Raw genomic sequence first — 20,110 nt, 5'->3', positions numbered from 1 at the left:
TGGAGTGATGAGGCACAACCAACCAGAGCACACAGACAGGAAAGAAATAAGTTCTGGCTGACCACACAGTGAGTATTAACAGATGTTCCTATTTAAAACTGAACCAAATGGCTCTTACTTTCATGATATAAAGTGAATAGACAAATCATTCCCGTCAACATGTTTAGATACGGTCTTGACAGGACAGGGTTTGACAAAGTCATGAAATACTATAAAAATGCTGGTAGTCATGTGTACCAGAATTTCAAAACATTATTTACAAAAACATTTAAAAAAAAAAAAAGAGAGAACAAAAAAAGAAAAAAAAGCAAGTGAGAGCAGGACAGTTTAGTGTTAACAGGCGAAAACCTAGCCCAGTGCACTATGGATGACCTACAGGAGGTCTGTACCATACATCACTTTGTATACATCAAAAAAGAAAAAAACGGATACACCCATCATTTATGCTTAGTGTAACACATTTCATTGTGTTGGTAAAATACAAAAAGATTACAAAATTTACGTCTATATACCTTGTTTTGGCTTATAAACAGTACCATTACAAGTGTAGTGTACATATCCTATACATCAGTGCTCTTCAGGTTAAGGCTTTAATGAACCAAAGCACATTCTTGTCCCAACTCATGTGGAGGTAGAAATACTGCAGCAAGCCCACACAGTCGGTGTAAAAACAGTATCATGTTCACGAACAGTAAGATGACTCATTCAATCAAAATGTTGCTGACACCCAAATGTGAATTAAAACTGAACTTTTTTTTTTTTTTTTTTTTTTTTCCAAAAGTCACGCATGAAAACATTTTATTTGATCACAATCTTTCCCTGTGCACTGTCTACCTTTAAAACAGTGTGGGGGGGAAAAATAATAAAAAGACAACACAAAACATAATGGCTCTCTACACTTCGACACTGTGTTTCATATATAAATACAACTTATAAACCTTTACTGTAGTGTATTGCAGTCTAGCAAGAGGCATATTCATACTGTCTGTGATGATAGTTTTGATTCAACCAACTGAAAAATCATGGTTCCACACTAAAATACATCATGACAGGTTCAATCCATGCCTACCTTACAGAAATAATACAAACCGGAGAAGAAATAGTCACTGTGGCAGAGTTACATCAACACTGAATAAATGAGTTGTTTGGCAACCTATATTCAAACTCGTCTCACATAAATCACACCTGTGCTTTAGCCCGATCAGGTCTACTTTAGCGTATCACAGCTAAATCTCCTATTGCGTGACGGAACATCACATCTTGAACCTGTCTGGTTAATTACACTGACAAGAATGATCTTGAAAGGTTAATATACAATGTAGTCTGAAGATTCTCAGTCATCCAGGTTTGGTTATCCAAAGATCGAATCATGTCAACTGGACTTCTTTTTCCTAGTTAGAAACACTTAGACAACTTTTCAGTTTCAGTCCTGATATTAAGTAGCTGCTTGGATCCAGTTGACTTGATTCAATCTTTGAATATACAATGTAGTGTTTACATCATGGCATGTTGTGTGATATGTGCATAGTTTGCAGCAGTGGGGATAATTACGCATTAAACATCAGGTGTGACTAGAGTGTGACTGTTGGTCTATTAAAACAAGAGTGGGGATTCTGTGTGCTTGGGCTGGAAAAAGTATTAATGCTATATGTTTTAAAATGTCTCTGGAGTCTCTGCATGCACCTCACATGCTGCTAATCGTTGACTAGTCGATAAACATGGTACTGTGCTCCATGTTCGCTAGTGGACACTTCAAAAACAAAGGCGATGCACAGCAGCGTCTCCTGGGTTTCTCTATTAGACACCACCTAGCAAGAGACAGAAAGAGATGACAACAAGTGGATTAATTACAAATCATGTACAGTAAACAAACGAGTTCAGAGATACAGATGAAGGAATAACTGGTGAGTAAACTTACAAGATAGAGGTACTAAATGAAGCACATTTAGTTGAGAATATGAATTTCTTTCCTCTAAATTCAATTTGATTAGGTTAAAAAGAAACAAACAAAAAAGTACATTTCACTGCTTAGAGATTTATTTTGTTCTTTTCACCCAATGGTCCAGTTTTACCCATTTACACACCATTATTCTCTGTTTGGTTTGGTATCCTGGCTGCAACTAAAATAAAGCTGAACACTGAATCTAAAATGACATGCTGCTGTAAAAACGAATGAAACACACACACACCTGTAGGATAGTAAAGTTCTCCAATACACTGTTCATCATGTATTTCTCTGGCAGGTGTTTGAGCTTGTGGATGAAGTTGATCATATATTCGCACATGGGTGAACGTTGGATGTGGAACACATACTTTCCACCTTCCATACGTGCATATTCTGTCTGAATGGGGATGCGCAAAAATTTTAAAAAACATATGAAAATAAGCAATTTCTATGCATCTCTAGTTGGTTAATTTTCTCACCTCAACCTTCTCCACCACCTGTTTACCAAAGGAGCAGACCTTTGTGGAGACACTGATAGTGATGTTTTCTGTTCCAATGTACTCGCTGCTCACACCATAGAATGCACCAGAACCCTCCTCAACGTCGCTGCTCAGGTCCGCCTGGGTCACGCACATTGTGGATTCGGAGAGAGAAATTAATACAGGAAAATGTACAAAATACTATTATTCTTATTACAAAAAATAAATATAATCTTGTGTAGATTTGAATAATATGCATCTGTGTTAGTAAAATGTTTTAATGTTTCACATGCGCAAATCAAATTTATTTGTTTCTAAACAACGTCAAAGTTAACCTGCTACTTTTCCTATCCAAAAATGTAGAGGACTTAATGAATCACAGCATAACAAACATCTCCTAATAAAAAGTTTTTTTCTGATTTTAACCTAAGCCTCATCATCCCAGTGGCATTGCTTCCCCCTTGTGGTGTAGGAGGTTTGAACCTAAAACTGTATGACATGATTTGTCAGATACTTTTAATTCTGTAATTATTCCATGCTAAATCACCAATCAATATGGAATAACTGCAAAGGACGTGTTTGTTTAATGACATATTTTCAAAAAAAAATAAAGTTTCAGTGGTGCCCTGAAGTTTTACTTAGACGTAATTCAGTTAATTTAGTTAATAGATAAAGGAAACTGACAGGTAGTGGTTATTCCTTACTGTGTTCAGTAATCACTTGTTAGCACAACATACTGAGCTTTCTGCAGCATGCTCTTTTTCAGCGCTCTATTACCATACAAAGTCTCTACTGTGGAAATAATTGTGGTTCTCCTGGGGAGCAATATGGTTAGATGGATCCCACAATGAAACTTGTCCACTAATGTGTTAGCACTTCTTAGCCAACAAGAACAAGACAACCCAAAGGGCTCTACTACTTTGTTTGGATAACTGGCCACTGCGAGTACCCCACTGTAGAGAAGATGGCGGGCGGATTGTTCCTCGCGTCTCACCAGAAGCACTTCTCAGGTGATACTTGAAAGATATCGAAAGCCCCTTTCACACATGCACTGGAATTCTGACATTCTCCTGACTTTGTCTGGAGGGGGTGTATGTGAGAACACAAATGTTAGGGTGAGGTGCTCTCGACATTATCCGGACTTTGTCCTTCCAGCCCCCCAGTGCAATGTCCATATTATGTACGTGGGAGGATTTAAAGCCAGCGAACAGGAGCGTTCATTACATTTCTCTCATTTGACCTCAGTTGTAACAAGTGATAGGATGTTTTGTTTTATTAGATGCATGGCTCCAAAGTGCTGTAAAAAACAAAACAAAACACAGTTTCCCACAGCCTATGTTTTTCATCATATTGTGCCTCCTGTGGACGCTGTACGTGCACTGAAACAGAGTTTCACATGCAAACACGCCTCTTTCTCACTCCCGCTGTGTGTTACATGCGTGAAACTCAAACAATGTCTCTGTTTCTCCAAACCATGTTCGGACTTCATATGTGAAAAAGACTTTACCTTGGTGATAATGCATGTCTTTCTTTGCAATTTGTGCATATTATTCCCACCCAATATTTAAAAGTATCTTCTTCACAATTTCTGCATTAAGCTTCCCAGTCCTATTTTTACCCATTGAACCCTTTAACTTAATAATTAACACATTTATTTAACCATTTAAAAAAATATTTTAATTTAAAATTAACGTGGGTGTTAATGTTTTTCAAACATCACATTTTTCAAACATCCCTCTTAAAATTTCTGAAAATAAATATATCTTATCTCAGTGGGAACCCTGATTTCATGTACAGACCCAGAACTTGACGAGGAAGAATGCGTTGTGTGGCCCCTTCTCATAAAGCTCCTTCAGACCTCCCTTCTTCTCAGAGAACTTGTCGTAAATCTGCCTCACATCGATGGACTCAAGCACAGGGTCACTGTAGACTGGGTTTGATGGGCCAATGTGTACAAAAAGGTGTTTATACTGTTGGTAAAAAAAAAGAAAGGGTAAGAAAGATGAAAAAGGAGAAAAGACGTCAAATTTCACATTGACGACTTATCAAAAACATCTACATGTAAGATATTGTAAATCCAGATTTTTTTGAAAGGGTTTTTATACCGTCTCCGTGTCTCTTTGGGTCTCCATAAAAGCAGAGTACTCTATTAGCCGTAGTTTTGCTGATGCGATGGTTCTGTCTTGCCATACAGGTGCTGCTATGGCTGCAGGTCGAGGGGGAGGTAAGGGCTCATAACCTGCCAAACATTTAAACCAGGAAAATCACAATTAGCACAACAATATCACAGTCACTAATCAAATTTTATGGTCACACTTACTGATCGGTGCAGGGACAGGAGCTGGTAGTGTGTACAATGGCTGTGCAAATGGCTTAATGCTGTTAAAAAAACAAAAAAAGGGTGTTGAAATCTGTGCGACTGCACCAGCCTAATCATGACGTTTTTCGGTGTGTTAAACTAAACCAACCAATCTGCCAGTGATACTTACTCCTGAGAATGTCCAGGCTGTCCTGGCACAGTGCTGGGCCAAAACTAAACAAAGGAAAGAAGGGAAATGGTGGTGATAGTGTTACTAAACCTTTACCTAAAAGGTAGAAAAGAACAGATGTCCATGTGTGTTCGCGTGTTTGTGTCTCACTCTGACTGGCGGGGGGAAGGGAGTCTGGGGTTTCATTACACTTGCAGACACAATCTGAGCCGATGAGAGGTTGGCTACTGTCTGCAGCGCCTTGTCTTTGGATACCTGATCCTGAATGGGAAAGTGATAAATGATAATGGTCTGTGTTGGAAAACCTAGTAAAAACTTAGATTATAAAAGTTAGCAAAACATCAAAGCCAGTTTAGACAGAAGGGCAGACAGCCTCCTTTAACATGATGCAGTAACTATAAGGGAAGACAGGACAGAATGCAAAGCAGATGAAAGGGGAGGCCAAAGCAGGAGGTGTACCAAGCTAAATATCTAGGTGAACTAACTTAAGCCATCACCAGCATTTAACTAAAGCCACTAAAAACAAAAGAGCAATGAGCACAAATTTTGAGTCTGGCAGTAAAATGGCATTGTGGACTAGCAGTAATGTGATGCCAACCACAAAGCAAAAAGCCTTAAGCAGAACACTGTAGTTATATAACCAAAACTTACCAAGTTCATGGCCTATGGCAAAAAAGACATGTTATTAATTAACTTCAGTACATTCAAAACAAAAGCAGGTTACACAATCACCAAGCTAAAAACACTTTACTCGCTACAAATAACTCTGAAGTAAATTCACCTCAAACATACCTGGTCAAAACACTCCTTCACTAAGCTCAAAATCATTCATCATAAATTAATAGAACAAGCTACTTTCAATTGATGTGTGCAGGTTGCAAGCCAATTGCTGTCATTAATACCATGAAATAGACTGATTCGGAAATCTTAACAGTTAACCTTCTTCAAATGTGTACAGAGAGCAGCAAGTCTGTCAGTTATTGTCTGTGAGTTAAAATGATGTCACAAAGCGCCTTTATTACAGGACATGGAAAAACCACAAGTACTTGAATAGAAAAGATAAAAAAGGGGTAGGGAAGTGTTCAAGAGTGAGAACATGAAGATCAGTATCAAAACAGAAAACTGAAATTCATTTTGTGTTCTTGGATGAAGGCTACGTTAAAAACTCAGTACATGTCCGTGTGTATGAAGGCCTTCATATGCATTACTAAAGCCATGCACATGCTAAGGTCAACCAAGATAGCTACTGAATCTCATGCAATCATTTGTCTAAAGCCACAAACCTCTTAAACTCTGTAAATCGGTCGTTGCCATGCATTGTAACAAAAACACTTTTCCCACAAAGATATTTAGATAAATGCTAGACAAACAACATACAAACACCCTATTTTACATCACAAAATAACCACATAGCTTAAAATAGGCCCAGAAAGGAGTACGTGTTAGGCCCTACAAGCACACAAACAATAGTAAAATGCATGAATACATAAGTTTGCAAAGCCCAAGCACACCACCCCCATCCTCGCCTCGACCAGCACCATCTCAGTGCCCCTCTTTGTAAGCTGAACGTAATTCTCGTGTTATACATTGTGGCATCATGACAATTCTAAATAGATAGGTCATGCATTTTGGGATAAAATTTAATTCATAATCCAACACTAATTAATCTCTCATGAAACCTTTACGATTAATGGAAAACATATTGTGTGTAGAAGGTTTCTCTTTTTTTGCCAATTGGGATCACATAAAATGACATTCACCAATAATAACAAGTAAATCATTAAATCATGTTTATTCCTTAATGGCTTAAAACCTGTTCAGCCAAAAGTTGTTTGTGTAAAAGACAATCTGTTATACCGCTAGACAACCAAGCAGATGGTGAGTGACAGTTGCTTCTCTTCGCACTGACATCTAAACATCTAAGCTGGTTTAATGGGTTAAGTTGGACATGCAGAGCAAAGCAGCCAGCGTAGCATTAGCAGTGAGCATGTGTACCTTGAGCTTAGACTGAATCTCACGAGACTTTCTCTTGGCCAAGACTTGCAGGTGACTAGAGACCTGAAGAAAGCCAGGATGAAGACGATGGGAGGAAAAAGGGAAAGAAGAGGGGGTATGACTACAGAAGAAAGGGAGAGTCGATTCAGCAGGCACCCACCTTGATGCTTGCCTGGTATTCTCGTACCCTCTTACGTGCCAAAACCTGAATGTGACTAGAGACCTAAGAGGCCAGTGTGACCCCCATTAAAACACACACATTCAGAGAATTATGTAGCAATTTAAAACAGCCACAGTCCATGAATAATACTTTAACAAATTTAATGGGTGGATTAAAAATTAAAAAATAAAGAACAGGAGGTACATATGCTACTACTATTAGAAAGAAACAAGTGTAAATTGTAGTCTTCAAATACCTGCTTGCGTGTGCGTGTCTTTCCTGTTCGGAGCTTGATGTAGCGAGCTATCAGCTCATTCCGACCTTCAACAGAAAAAAATCCGTTAACATATTGGCCATACTAACACCCTACACACAGGGTAATATGTGTTAGTATGACAGAGAATAAGGCACTGATAGGATTATAAGGGATGGTGATCTATTTTAATAACTTCAATCACCATGCCCATAAATTATCATTACACATTTTAATTACCTATGTGGCAGAAAAAAGGTGGCCCTTCTTGGTAGCAGACTTCCAGTAGAGTCAGGCTTTTACTTTTACCGTTCCCTGCCCCCCCCCAATACAAGCAGAAAACATCTGTGTTTGTGTTGTCTCGAAATTTAGTATAATAAGCTCTACCAACTGAAGCTGTATAGTCCACGCCCAACGGTGAATGGGCCAAAAGTTGCTACTTTATCGCTCTCATGGTGCGCTCAATTAAATCCGCAATCACACCATAAGAAAGCGGCGACTGTAGGACTTCTTCCCTCTTTTTCCTTCAGCCTTGTGCCAACTAGAGCAATTCCTTCCTAAAGAGCAAATATCAGCTCACTCAGTCATGCGGCTGCTGGGTATGATAGCTGCGGCTCTCACGGTGGTTCTCCTCGCCCTCTACACATCAGATGACTGCAGCACCGGTTTTCTCACCTGCAGATCGATCCTGTGCGTCATTGCAGACGATTGTTCATGACCCCCCTACTGGTGGGTCCAGATCTGGGTTACTTATGTGTCTCCACAAAAATGCGCTGGACTTTCTTCAGGACTTTACTCCGGTGCTCTCGGATCGCCACGTCCTCGTTCATATGGGCAATACGACGAGGGCTTCCTAAATCATCTGTGCCTGGTGCTGCAGTCATCTGAACACAGCCACGGACACTATGCCCCGGGGAATGAGTGCTGCACACAGAGCTGGTCCAAGAGGTTTGGTGCAGGTTTGGCAGAGCCGAGGTGGACCTTTTTGCAGCCAAAGGCGATGCCCAGTGCCCCCTTTGGTTCTCCCTCACAGCTCGAGATCCTCGGGTCAAGCCCTGGGAGCTCCCATGGCGTGTGGACGTGCTGTCTCAGGCCAAAGGAATGATCTGCAGCCCCCAGTTCTGCGCCAAGCCTGTGGGTCTGGCCCCTGAGAGGGAGCGCCTAGCCGACCAGGGGTTTTCGCCCGGTTGGTGGCCACCATTCCGGGGGCAAGGGCTAGCTAGATCCACCACTTCCTCCTATGTAGCAAAGTGATAATCTTTTCAGCGCTGGTGCGTGGAGAGGGGCGTGTCTGCCCCTTCATGACTTCTTCCTCAGGTTCTGTCTTTTCTTCAGACCCTCTGGGACAGAGGCTTATTCCTAACCACTGTAAAGCCATATGCTGCCACGATCTCCTACCAATACCTATCCTCTGACCCCAGCCACCAGAGGGCCTGGCGGCATCATGGCCCCCCACCTGCTCTGTCATCCGGTTTTATCTTCAAGGCGTTTCACACCCCTCACTCTCCAGTTCAGTGCTTTCCTACCCCCAGAGTGCACACTGATGACGGTTAGTTTGTCTTGTCTCTCTAGCTCAGTCCCCAGGTCCTCTGTGGGCTCATCGAGTGGTGGGCACCCCCCTTTTTTTCCATCTGCTCTCCCTCTGCCTGCCGGTGAATTCACAGCTGTGACCCCCCCCGCCCCTTTCGCTTTTCATGGTTCGGTCCAGCTGTGAGGCAGGGTTCTGCTCCTAGCTGCTGTATGGCACTAGTGGGGCGTGAACTACATCCTGCTGTAGCATTTGGTTCATTATGCTACAGCCAGAGGGCAAGCAACACACGAAATACAACGATGGTTACGTATGGTAACCCCAGATTCTATGACTATGTTGCGCAGCTCTCTGGCTTTTTGGGTCCCACCAGTACCTCTTGCTGGCTGAAAGAAAAAGGTCTGTTAGAGGGAAGAAGTGCTACAGTCGCCGCTCTCTTATGGTGCGATTGCGGATATAATTGAACACACCATGAGAACTTTTGGCCCACTAACTGGTGGGTGTGGACTATACAGCTTCAGCTGGCACGAGCGCGCAGGGATTGATTCATTATGCTACAGCCAGAGGGCTGCGCAACATAGTCATAGAATCTGGGCTTACAATACGTAACCATTGATGCCTTTATTTTGATTTGTATCTTAACATTAATCTTTTTAAATTAAATGAAAATGTTTACAATGGGCACACATCTGTATGTATAAGTTGTTCAGAACTGACTGTATGTAATATCAGGCATCTCCAGGATAATGAGACTCATTACTGCACTGCATTCTCACACACACACACACACACACACACACACACACACACACACACACACACACACACACACACACACACACACACACACACGGAGGGTCAAGCTAGCAGTTTCAGTTGCTGTATGACATTCACATTAAGGACAGCCTGTGTTCATTTAGTCAGATTTGGCCATGCTCACTGGCAGAACTCCTAAACAGACAGACAACTTGTGGGAATGGAGGGAAAAACAGTGGAGAGGCCCATGTATAGTTAACTGATTTCCAGAATGTGGTCACTACAGACTGCTTGGTCAGCTCTTTCTTTCTCTGCCTCCCCCAACCCCAACCCAAACCCACACCTGATGATCTACTTGTGTCTAATCGTAACTGGTGAGCTGCTCACTATTTAATCTGCTGGAGTTGTTAGAAATCCGAAAAGGTTAAAGATAAAAGGTATTTAAAATAAACCTTAAAGACGGATTGTGCTGCTGTAATTGTTGATCATATATAGACATGAACTGACATCACCAGCCTTCATTCTGGGAAGTGATGCGATTCTTTAGGGACTGAGGTTACATCAGGCTGAGTCACATCAGCTCTGTGAAGTCACCAGAACATAGAATTCCCCAAAATCAAAAAAAGAGGCTGACTCAGACAGAGCAATGGGCTCCATTTCCCAAAACAGGACAGATACTTTCCTGCAGCCCTCCACTCCTCCATATAAAGTCACATTTGTTTATTTCATCTTTAATAATCAGAACTCAAAAATGTTAAATTTACACTTTAACATGAGGACAAAACAAGGCACATTGGCAGATTAGTTAGGAATTATGGTATGACATTAGAAGATGAATGATTAATTAAAATTTTTGACACACTAATTTATAGTTTATTAAGTAATTTAACACATGCTTTTATCCAAAGCAACCTACAAGTTACACTTTTACACACCAGAAGTCAAATTAGGGTTCATCATGTTGCCCAGGTAGTCAGACGCATAGACCAAAGGAGCCAGGGCTCGAGCCGCAACCCTGTGGTTATTGGACAGCCTACTCTCTTTGAACCCAAAGCTGCTGTAACACTGACATTTTTTTTTTACACAGATATATAAAATAAATACTTATCGGGTGTAAGTGTTTGGAAGTTAAATTTTTGTGACTTCAGTTCCTTAATATGTAAAAGATAAACTGCCATCAGGCTGCCAATTTAGGACATTTTTAGGACTTTTTCTACAAAACGTTTTATGAATAAGAGCAGTCACTACTACAGGACAGATACAAGATTTAAAATGCACATTTAAGTCTCACAGATATTTATACTCAACTTGATAAACTTTGAATTCTTAGTAGATTTTAGGGGGTTGGATGGAAATGGTTTAAAACAAGGTGAACATATATTAGGATCCTTTATAGATGGTTTTTGGGGTGAAATTTTGATTAAAGATGGCCAACTAACAAACTGATGAAAGTACAATTATATTACAATGTTTACTGTTTAATCATGAACCTAAAAAAATATATTTTCTTTGTTCATTTGTAAATAAATTTCAACAAATTAGGAAAAAAATAGTAAAAACAGTTTTTTGCAGTATTGTGTTTGAGAGGCAACGACCCTACAGTTGGGGGAGTTGTGCTTTACACAACTGAAAGTTGTGAAAATGAGAGACTGGTGGGTAATACTCAAAGTGTCAGTGTAACTTTTCAGTAAGAGCATGTGTGTACATTCGGGACTACCCTTGTTTATTGAGGAAAAGTGGGGCTGGTGAACACCATGAGCCCACATTTTCACAAAAGGAGAAAATGCCTTAATTCCAAAAAGAAATGTTCCTTTCTGTTGCATTGGCTTGCATATCGCATTTCCATCACAACAAAGTCACACTCAGGCAGCATCCTAAAATCACCTTAATAACAAATTATTTTTCATGCTTTCATAAACTATAACACTGCAGTTCTATAGACCAATAATAAAAAAAAAACCTTTAAGAAATTAGCATCTCAGTGAATTGAGCAATCAAGCAACCTCTTCGTATATGAATTAACGTGACCTTAGATGTCAAACTGCTCTTTCTTTTTGTCAAGTCAATGCTGGCTGCCTTTTAACCTCAAAGCTAAATAACCTTGTCGCAAAATAAATGCTAGCTAATAACCTACGTACAAACAAAGACACCTTCACACATGTACCAAGAAAAGCTGAAGAAAGAAGGGGTGGAATGTTTCGCATTTAAGTAACACTGTGGTAACATGACTTCCTTTCTATGGTTTAATTCTGTTGACACCTGCTGCAGACACCATTACTCCAGCTTGTTGACTAGCAAGGCAAACACATGTGCAGGCATCTCCGAGACAATGGCATCATCTGACATTACTTTCGGACCTTCAGAAAACTGTTTGCATGGGTGTTTAAGTGACAGCCGAGGAAGCACTAATCTCAATTTAGGAATATTTATAGGACAAAAACAAAAATTCAAGTTAATTTGATACATCACCCAGCCCTCATAACTAGCGACACCACTTTTCTTCCACTCACACTCACTCCCTTCCTTATGTGGAGCCTGAGGGTATTATTGCACAATTGTTCAGTATCATTTAAAAAACAACAACAACATTATTTAAATCACAGCCAAGCAGGTTTAACATTACTCTCAGACAGACAGCTACAGGCAGAACTGCAGGCACAACAGTTGGTTATTATTGCAAATTACTTTGGACACTGATATTTTTCTTTCAAATAAATGCTGGACTGATGCTACTGTCTTGTAAGGGCCATTGTAAAATTGTGTCTTTTGTGCAAAATCTATATTGTGGAAACATTGCTATTACGCCTGCAATAAATGTCTGGTCAAAAGCCATCTATGTAAGCAAGACAGTCTCATCACTTTACATTCTGTTGTTCTGTATGCTAACAATTTCTGAAGACATCTAACACATGCAAAAAATTTTTCCTCACCATACATCTTCCCCTCATCTGAAAGTATGATCTTCCTCCGGCCGCAGGGAGGGTAGATGGCCAGAGCTTCTTGAAAGCTCTGCTCAATGTCTGGACTCCACACTCCCTCAGGGTCGCCATCCAATCCACGGTCTGCCCCGTCCCCCAGTCCCTCTCCACTGCCACCATCCTCCTGCGCCCCATCAGGGCTGCCACGGCAACTCCACTCTGACGCAATGATGACGGCTCGGCCCCAACACACCTTTAACAAGCAGAAAAAAAAACATCCTTCTGTTGTTTTAGGTTATGATGGAATGACCACGAGGGGGAAAAAAAAATCAGACATGGAACAGGTCATGTGAGGGATTTGACATGACACATCTTGTATTATAATTAATTTGATAGATTATTACCTGCATGTAATAACCAATCCTCTATTGAAATCTATAAAACAACAAGTATACAGTCTGAGAACATCTAGTTGTTAAGACTTTTCTGCATTTATAGACATTTACTTAGCAAGGAAAGGTTAGCAAAGAAAAAATAACAGATTCATAAAAGCAAAGAAATTGTTAACAGAAAACTAAACAAAAATAAAAATCCCTTGATTTTTATATGGTAACAAGAATTTTTAGTTGGTTTATTCTTAAACTGAAATTCAATTAAATTAAATACTACTAGGTTATTAGTAGGTGCGTAAAGTGGAGAAATTGCCTTTCTGTAGCATAGAACACGGGAGGATGACGCTGCATCAGCAGTAAGTTATAAAATGTGTTTAATGTATTATAAACTACAAGTAACAGATCTGAAGATTAGGGAAGGGTGTTTTCCAAAGTAAAACGGCAGAATTGGTCTCGTAATTGGCCAGACTTAGTGAGGTTGGGCAATACAGGGCCTTCAAATGGTTTTAATCAGATTATGGGGCAGGGATACGAAACAATTTCTAAAGCTTTGACTTTTCCCAGAAGAACACTGGAATCAATAATTGCGCAATGGAGAAGCGGTGGATCAAAAGGAGTAAAATGAACAACAATATAACAAAAAAAATGTAAATGCTTACTCAAGCAGCGCTTCAGAGGTTCCTGGGAAAACCTGCTGGAGGGATGAACTTTCAACATAACTTTTATAGTAATATGTCCAGATCAATGGCACCTTAAGTGAAATAAATTTGGTAAACTTCTTGAAAAGAGCGAAACTATGCACTGTGGCACAATAGTTTGTGATTCAAAAATGTCACTATGCATTGGATTGCAATATTAAGTCGATTCAACTGTAGCTCCCAGGACATGTAGCTGTAATTTATCTTAACACTACAGAACATTGGTTGAATCTCCTTTCTTTGCCTTAACAGACGTCCAACCTCTTCCACCTTGTCTCTTCTCCAAACATTTAGCATGTGTTAGCATTTAGCATTTCAGCATGGAGGCAAGAAATGGGGACACATCTCTACTTCAAACAAAGACTATTTGCAGACTCCATCAATGCACTGTGGTTTAGTTAGTGACAGCTAGCCCCACCAACATGCCAACTGTTACATTATCTAACACATCATTGTAATGAACCATTCCAATCAATTCAACTTTATTTATACAGCACCAATTCACAACAAAGTCATCTCAAGGCACTTTACAGAATAAAGTCAATCATTCCAATCATGATCACCGCTTCCTCGAGTGGCATCAGTGGCATTGTGATGTAGATTTATTCCCTATTTGTTTTAGGAAGGCAGAGATCTGTTGGCTTTAAAAAAGCTGAATAAGACTAACATTTGATTGTAAGATTTATAGTCTCCATAAAAAAGGGAAATCAAACTCATTGGTTAATTTACACACCCAAGAAGGACTAAATTTCTTATCATTCTTACTTTGCTAACTGTATTGTGAGTGCATTCAACCATTATAATCCTGCAACTTGTATCCAACCGAATCATTAGCTTGCTAAATCGTTAACAACCCTACTGCTTGGAGTATGCAAAACATAATTTCTAAAAAAAAAAAAAAAAAAAAAATAATAATCAGACACGAAGAAAAAAAAAGTCTGATGAAAAAAACTCTCTGGGTAGAACTTCAAACACTTTGGTAAACAACAGGCACTGCTTACCACATGGATCTTACCAACTCTAGTTCTGAATTAGAAATCTGAATCATTTTGTTTATACTTTTAATTAACTTGGAATGGAAATCTGTTGTCAGTTATATAGATTATAGTAAATATGAATTCAACATTTACAGATTAATTAAATTCACTTAGGGATTATGCAACCAAATTACCTCTGTGGCAAAACTTTTCCATCAACTCCTTCTATATGTGTGTGTGTAATTTTTTATATATATATATCATAATATAATCTCTCTCTCGAGGGGTTAAATTTTTTTAAATTTATCCATTAGCTAAACAACAAAAGATAAACTTAGTTTATTAATCAATGCATTAATAATTTTGAGAATCGAGTTTCTTATATGAAGGATTTCATGACTGTTTCTCATAATCAATATTAACATGTGTTGAGTTTGATTGATGATGATTGTATATAAACAGAGTAAAAGATCCACTTTGGCAAATGGAAAATTCTAAAGGAGAAAAATCATACTGTTATAGTGCATAGTGTTAGGAGGCCTGGTGGCTCAGTGATAGAGCATTGGGTTGTGATGCAAATGGCAGCGGGTTCCACCAAAAATTAAATAAATAAATAAATAAAAATAAATAAATCGAGAGCAGGTCTTTGCGTTACTAATCTAGATGATACAGACTGGACCAGGATTAACTGCCTAGAATGGCGACAGATTTTTTGGACTCTAAATGTCCAAGAAATTGTCTGCAGTTGTTTGTAGGTTCCATGGGTAAGGGTTTATCAATAGCCCAATTTAAAGATGTGACAAGCAAAATCAGAAAACATGAAAGACAATGAAAACATTGCCATTTACTTTTAATATCAAGGTTATAAATGGAAGATGATAGAAACTGACTAAAAGCTAATTATTCATTACCCCCCACCTTATCATTTTAGAAATACAATACAAGAGCCATGCAAACTTCAGAAAACCATGTAACCTTGTAGTCATGGGCCACACGAGGAAACTGCCCATTCTATTGTTATTGTTGAGGACATTCCAAGTCTCCTAAAACACAGGAACACATGTGCAACATGGATGCTGCCCGGTGTGCAAAGTTTTCCAGAGTGTGGCTAACATGGTCCCTGCCACTGAAAAACCACAGAGGATCAGAGTGGTCACTGAGCTTCCCCTGGTGTGGTGGGCTTATTGGATGCAACTCTGCTAAAGACCTTCCAGGTTTCAATCTCTGCTGACACAGCCATTCTGTTGCCATAGAGATCAGACAGGCCCTGTTGAGGCAATTAGGAAGCAGAAAAGCCTAAAAGAATGTTTTGATATTCAACGGAGGGGAGATGTGAGTGTTTTGAAAGTTTTACTGTGAGAAGTCCTTCTCAGCGGTATGAAAATGCCTTTTGATTATTTTACCTTATGGTTACCATAATCAATAGCACAATCTCAGTTGTAAAAAAATTAATAAAATAATAATTTTATTAAATAAAATAATTACATAAATAAATAATTCTTCACCACAGTGATCAACAAACACTGATGCAATTGATACACAACAACGTACTGACACTAAATACTGCACTACATTACATTCAGTGGGCACATGTCAACATAAAGAAATAAAACCGATACAACTTTATAACCAACTATGACCTCTAACAAATAAAGTTAATATCTAAATGTAAAATCCAGTGGCCAGTGAATGAATGTAAAGTTACAGCGAAGTTGGCTCTGATTTGGGAAACCTTGCAACTAATGGTAATTGGGGACCCACAGACTTCATCCTTTTCCAGAGTAAGGGTGATGCAAAATTAGGACATATTTCACTGAAGTCACATGCAACTCTGCCATTTTCAATATAGCTCCCACTTGCTGTAAGAGCAGGTGTTTGGTGCAGTGAGGAGCTAAATAAAGCTATGAGCTCAACAAACACTGACAGGACACATGCACATTATGAGCTGCCTTCAGCTCCTGTGGGAACAGCAGTGACATTAAAAGTTCAAGCTTGATGTCACTAAAGCACATCATGGATTTCACACTGACTACTACCAAAGTTACTGCTACTAATAATACAGCTCTTTGATTTTGCCCATCAAATGATCAAGCATTGAGTGCTCGTGTATCAACCTAAACTAATGAGAATTTGTGTCCGGGAGACGAAGTTCGATGTGATTTCTGCTGCAGCTTCTGTTGAACCCGAAAAACCAGTCTCACATGCTGGTGAAACTTTTACACTGACATGAAATGAATCCCATCTGCTATAGTTAGCCTGTAGAGGGAAAAAAACCAAATCACAGTCAGCGGTAGGAAGACGTTTAGCCAAGTGTGAGTTGGCAAAATCTGCCTCTCGTCCCAAGAGGAAAAAACTCCATCTCAACTTTGACCGAGCCTGATTGTTTTTTTAAACTTGTAAGAAAGTATGTAAAGTACAAATATATGTTTTATTAAATATCTTTCGATGGATATACTGCATACAAACCACTGCTAACACACTTGAGCTGGCATGCTAGCTCGTTAGCTTGCGGGCTAATAATACCTCAACAAACTCCAAACTGACTCCGAGCGACACTGAAAAAGTGTTCTCGATTACACGCGTAGTAGCCGGGCACACAAAGGAGGAACTCCCCGCTAAACACACGAGGCTCTGATTTAGCAAAGCGGCAGCGGGAAAATGCGAAATATGTCAAATATCCCAAAACTTCAGGGGCACACGACGCGAAGCAGCTGTAACAGCATGAAAGTTGCTGCACACAACAAAGAAGTAAGTGAGCGCGCACCCACCGTACAATGGCTTTGCTGCTCCGCTCGTACAGGCACAGACTCCTCTCGCTGTGTTTTCGTCCTTTACGGCAGGTTTCCGTTCTAAATGCTGAGGATTTTCACGCAAAAATAATCGCGTTTGACAGAAAAAAAGGCGGAATGCCAAGTATGAAATCAACGCGCGGAGGAAAACGCACAGAGGCGTGGCGTTATCAAACACGCACGCACGCACGCACGCAAAAGTTTTGTGTTTTGTAGCGCAAACTCCTCCCCTGACATCCGACTCCCGGTGGGAGAACAGGGGGAGAGAGGAAGAGTGGTGATGGTGGATTGTTGTTAGATACGGAGAATTTGGAGTTTGGGATTATTTATACTCATGTAAATTATCATAAGTGCACGTTTTTGATGTCTGTTATAAAACAATACTCAGGTGCCCATTTAAGCGTTTCAACAGGTTTTGCTGGCTGCAATCTCCGCCCTCGGTTCATACTGGCAATGAGGATCCCTTCCTAATGCACTTCTATTGTGATGCAGGACAAAACTCACAGTCCTCAATCTGTGTACAGTTACTTTGGATGGAAGACTTGCTGAGTTAGACTGATCAAGTGGACAGCTTCCAATGATACGGCCATTTTAGCACAAATGTTTCTATTTGCACTGGTAGCATTGCCTGTCTCCGACAGTGGTTGTAGAAGTATTCAGATCTTTAGAGTAAACTACTACATTGCAAGGCGAATGCCTGCAATACTGTAGTTACTTAAGTACATGTGAAGTATTATCAGGAGAGGCACATTTAACAAAGGTAGCACCCACCTGTAATGTAAGTATATAAAATTGTATGTTGGTACCTACATTTGTAAGTCCTTATACTATTTACTCCATACATTTGTGGGTCGTTCAACTGCTAAACAGTTGACAGGTACAGGGGCAATTTTTATTGATAATTATGAAAACATGTGTTGAAGAATCCAGAAAGACTATGAAATGGTCAAAGTTGGCAGCTGGGTCTCTACCACTGAAGATTCATTTTACTGTGGTTCATTTTTAAAGAGCCTCTATATCAAAAATTCATGCTCACATGTTGCATATATACAAAGTACTGTACTAAATACCCAGTGGGAGGTTCATCGGGGGCAAGCAACAGATTTATGACCTCGAGATGCATACAAAGCTAATCTACATAGGTGAAATCATCTTTAATGTTTCACAAAATATGGTGAAACTAAACAAATAAACAACAATCTACAATCAGCAATAAGCCCTTGTCAATGCAACGGCATCTATTACTGTCGCATTAGAGGAAAAGACCCTGATTATGTAGCCAATACAAGTAAAATACAGTGATTTTATTTTAAAATATCAAAGGGCAGACAAAAACACTTCTTCTCAACAGCTGGAATCAGTGAGATTTGATGTGAAACTCTGATTAAAATGCGATGACATGGCGGCTTGGGAATGAAGAAAAAACATCAGATGTAACAAAAAATATGTCACCTCCGTAACCTCTTATTCAACTGAGGCTATCCTTGCATGTTGCCATTGGGGGGCAGTATTACCTTAATCATCACGGGACTAGTATTGACATGGAAGTGACTGATGAAAAGCATAAGTAACATTTGCAGCCTCTTAGAAGCAGTTTTTTTGTTTTCATTTACAATCCTGTAAGTTATTGAAAACGATTCAGAATATAAAGGGCCACTTTCCCTTTTAGTTAATTCACATGCGCGCGCACGCATATCTGTGTTTTACACAAGTAATTTTACGGGTTAACACCAAGAGCAAAACCATAAAAGATTAAGATATTTAAACTGTCATTGACGCCTTATTTACTGTGATGACAATATGTACCTGAGGGTGAACTATATTGTACTGCAGATTACAAATTTCCCTGCTTTCTTTTTGATGTACATGCATGTACAGACATGTCTAAAGCTCAGCCTGTCTGTACAAAGGTCTTTCTCTTTGCCAGTGAGGTCTGTGGCATCAGTAGAGATCACATAGTTTCAAGTGTCTTTACTGCTCATGAAAAGGGGATTTTATCCAAAAAGCGTGGCTTTTTAAATTTTTTATCTTGGTTAAGGATATTTGATAAATGATGAAAACATTTATCTCTATTTCTTATCCATTGTTTCCACTTCTATCTCACTCTAAATTAGAGTGGAGCGTGCCCAAAGTGGTGACATACTCCTATATGTCTGTGTTAACTGTAGTCTTTTCCTTCCTTCTCAGTTCACTGGGTCATGTTTAAAATGTATGAAAAGTTTAGAAATTAAGAGATGCAATGATGCAATGATGCTGATAAATTATATTCCAATTCCAATTACTGAAAGAAAAACACACCAATTTTATTGTGAAAATATTTTATTTAATCCCAGCATGGTTATGTGTAAAATTGGAACTTGTTCACTTAAAATGCCTTTTGCTTTTGTACTATTAGCTTCTTAAGGAAAGTGTTTGCTCCACACATTTCACACAGTGCAAGTCAAAACGTGTTATCAGTGACTGAAAACAGTAAATACAAACTAATGAGCCATTAATACGCTTTTAAAACTCTTTCCGATGCCTCTTCATAAAGTGATGTCAGAGGGGAGAAATTATTTAGGGCTCAAAACTGCATTTACTAAAGGTGACCACTAGATGGGGCACCTCAACTTTCTACAGTGAAAATCGAACAAGATGGTCGTCCAACCAGAGCCTGTGAAAGTGGAATCATCCTAAAATGTATACAATTAGCCGATCTGTGACAGGGGTTGCCAGCACTGGGCCTCACGAC

General features: G+C 39.5%; 1 protein-coding gene across 6 annotated transcripts; it reads right to left on the bottom strand.

The window, feature by feature from the left end:
- Positions 1 to 148: 148 nt before the first annotated feature.
- Positions 149 to 12,948, bottom strand: tead3a (TEA domain family member 3 a). 6 transcript variants are annotated; one of them, XM_067527406.1, is made up of 14 exons: positions 12,928 to 12,948; positions 12,536 to 12,776; positions 7,325 to 7,389; positions 7,069 to 7,131; positions 6,909 to 6,971; positions 5,565 to 5,576; positions 5,064 to 5,174; positions 4,914 to 4,957; positions 4,745 to 4,803; positions 4,530 to 4,663; positions 4,224 to 4,394; positions 2,425 to 2,565; positions 2,190 to 2,342; positions 149 to 1,808 (listed from the first exon to the last, which is right to left on the bottom strand). In XM_067527406.1, the coding sequence occupies exons 1-14, from the start codon at positions 12,931 to 12,933 to the stop codon at positions 1,695 to 1,697; spliced, it is 1,377 nt and encodes a 458-aa protein (XP_067383507.1). In that variant the 5' UTR covers positions 12,934 to 12,948; the 3' UTR covers positions 149 to 1,694. The 6 variants fall into 6 exon arrangements, with proteins under 6 accessions (XP_067383507.1, XP_067383508.1, XP_067383509.1 ...); XM_067527407.1 differs by lacking the exon at positions 5,565 to 5,576; XM_067527408.1 differs by lacking the exon at positions 6,909 to 6,971.
- Positions 12,949 to 20,110: the final 7,162 nt, after the last annotated feature.

This window comes from Channa argus, chromosome 13, assembly GCF_033026475.1.
Source record: "Channa argus isolate prfri chromosome 13, Channa argus male v1.0, whole genome shotgun sequence".
Taxonomy (NCBI): Eukaryota; Metazoa; Chordata; class Actinopteri; order Anabantiformes; family Channidae; genus Channa; species Channa argus.
Note: the sequence above shows the minus strand (reverse complement) of the source record. Positions and strands in the feature narration are given on the sequence as shown.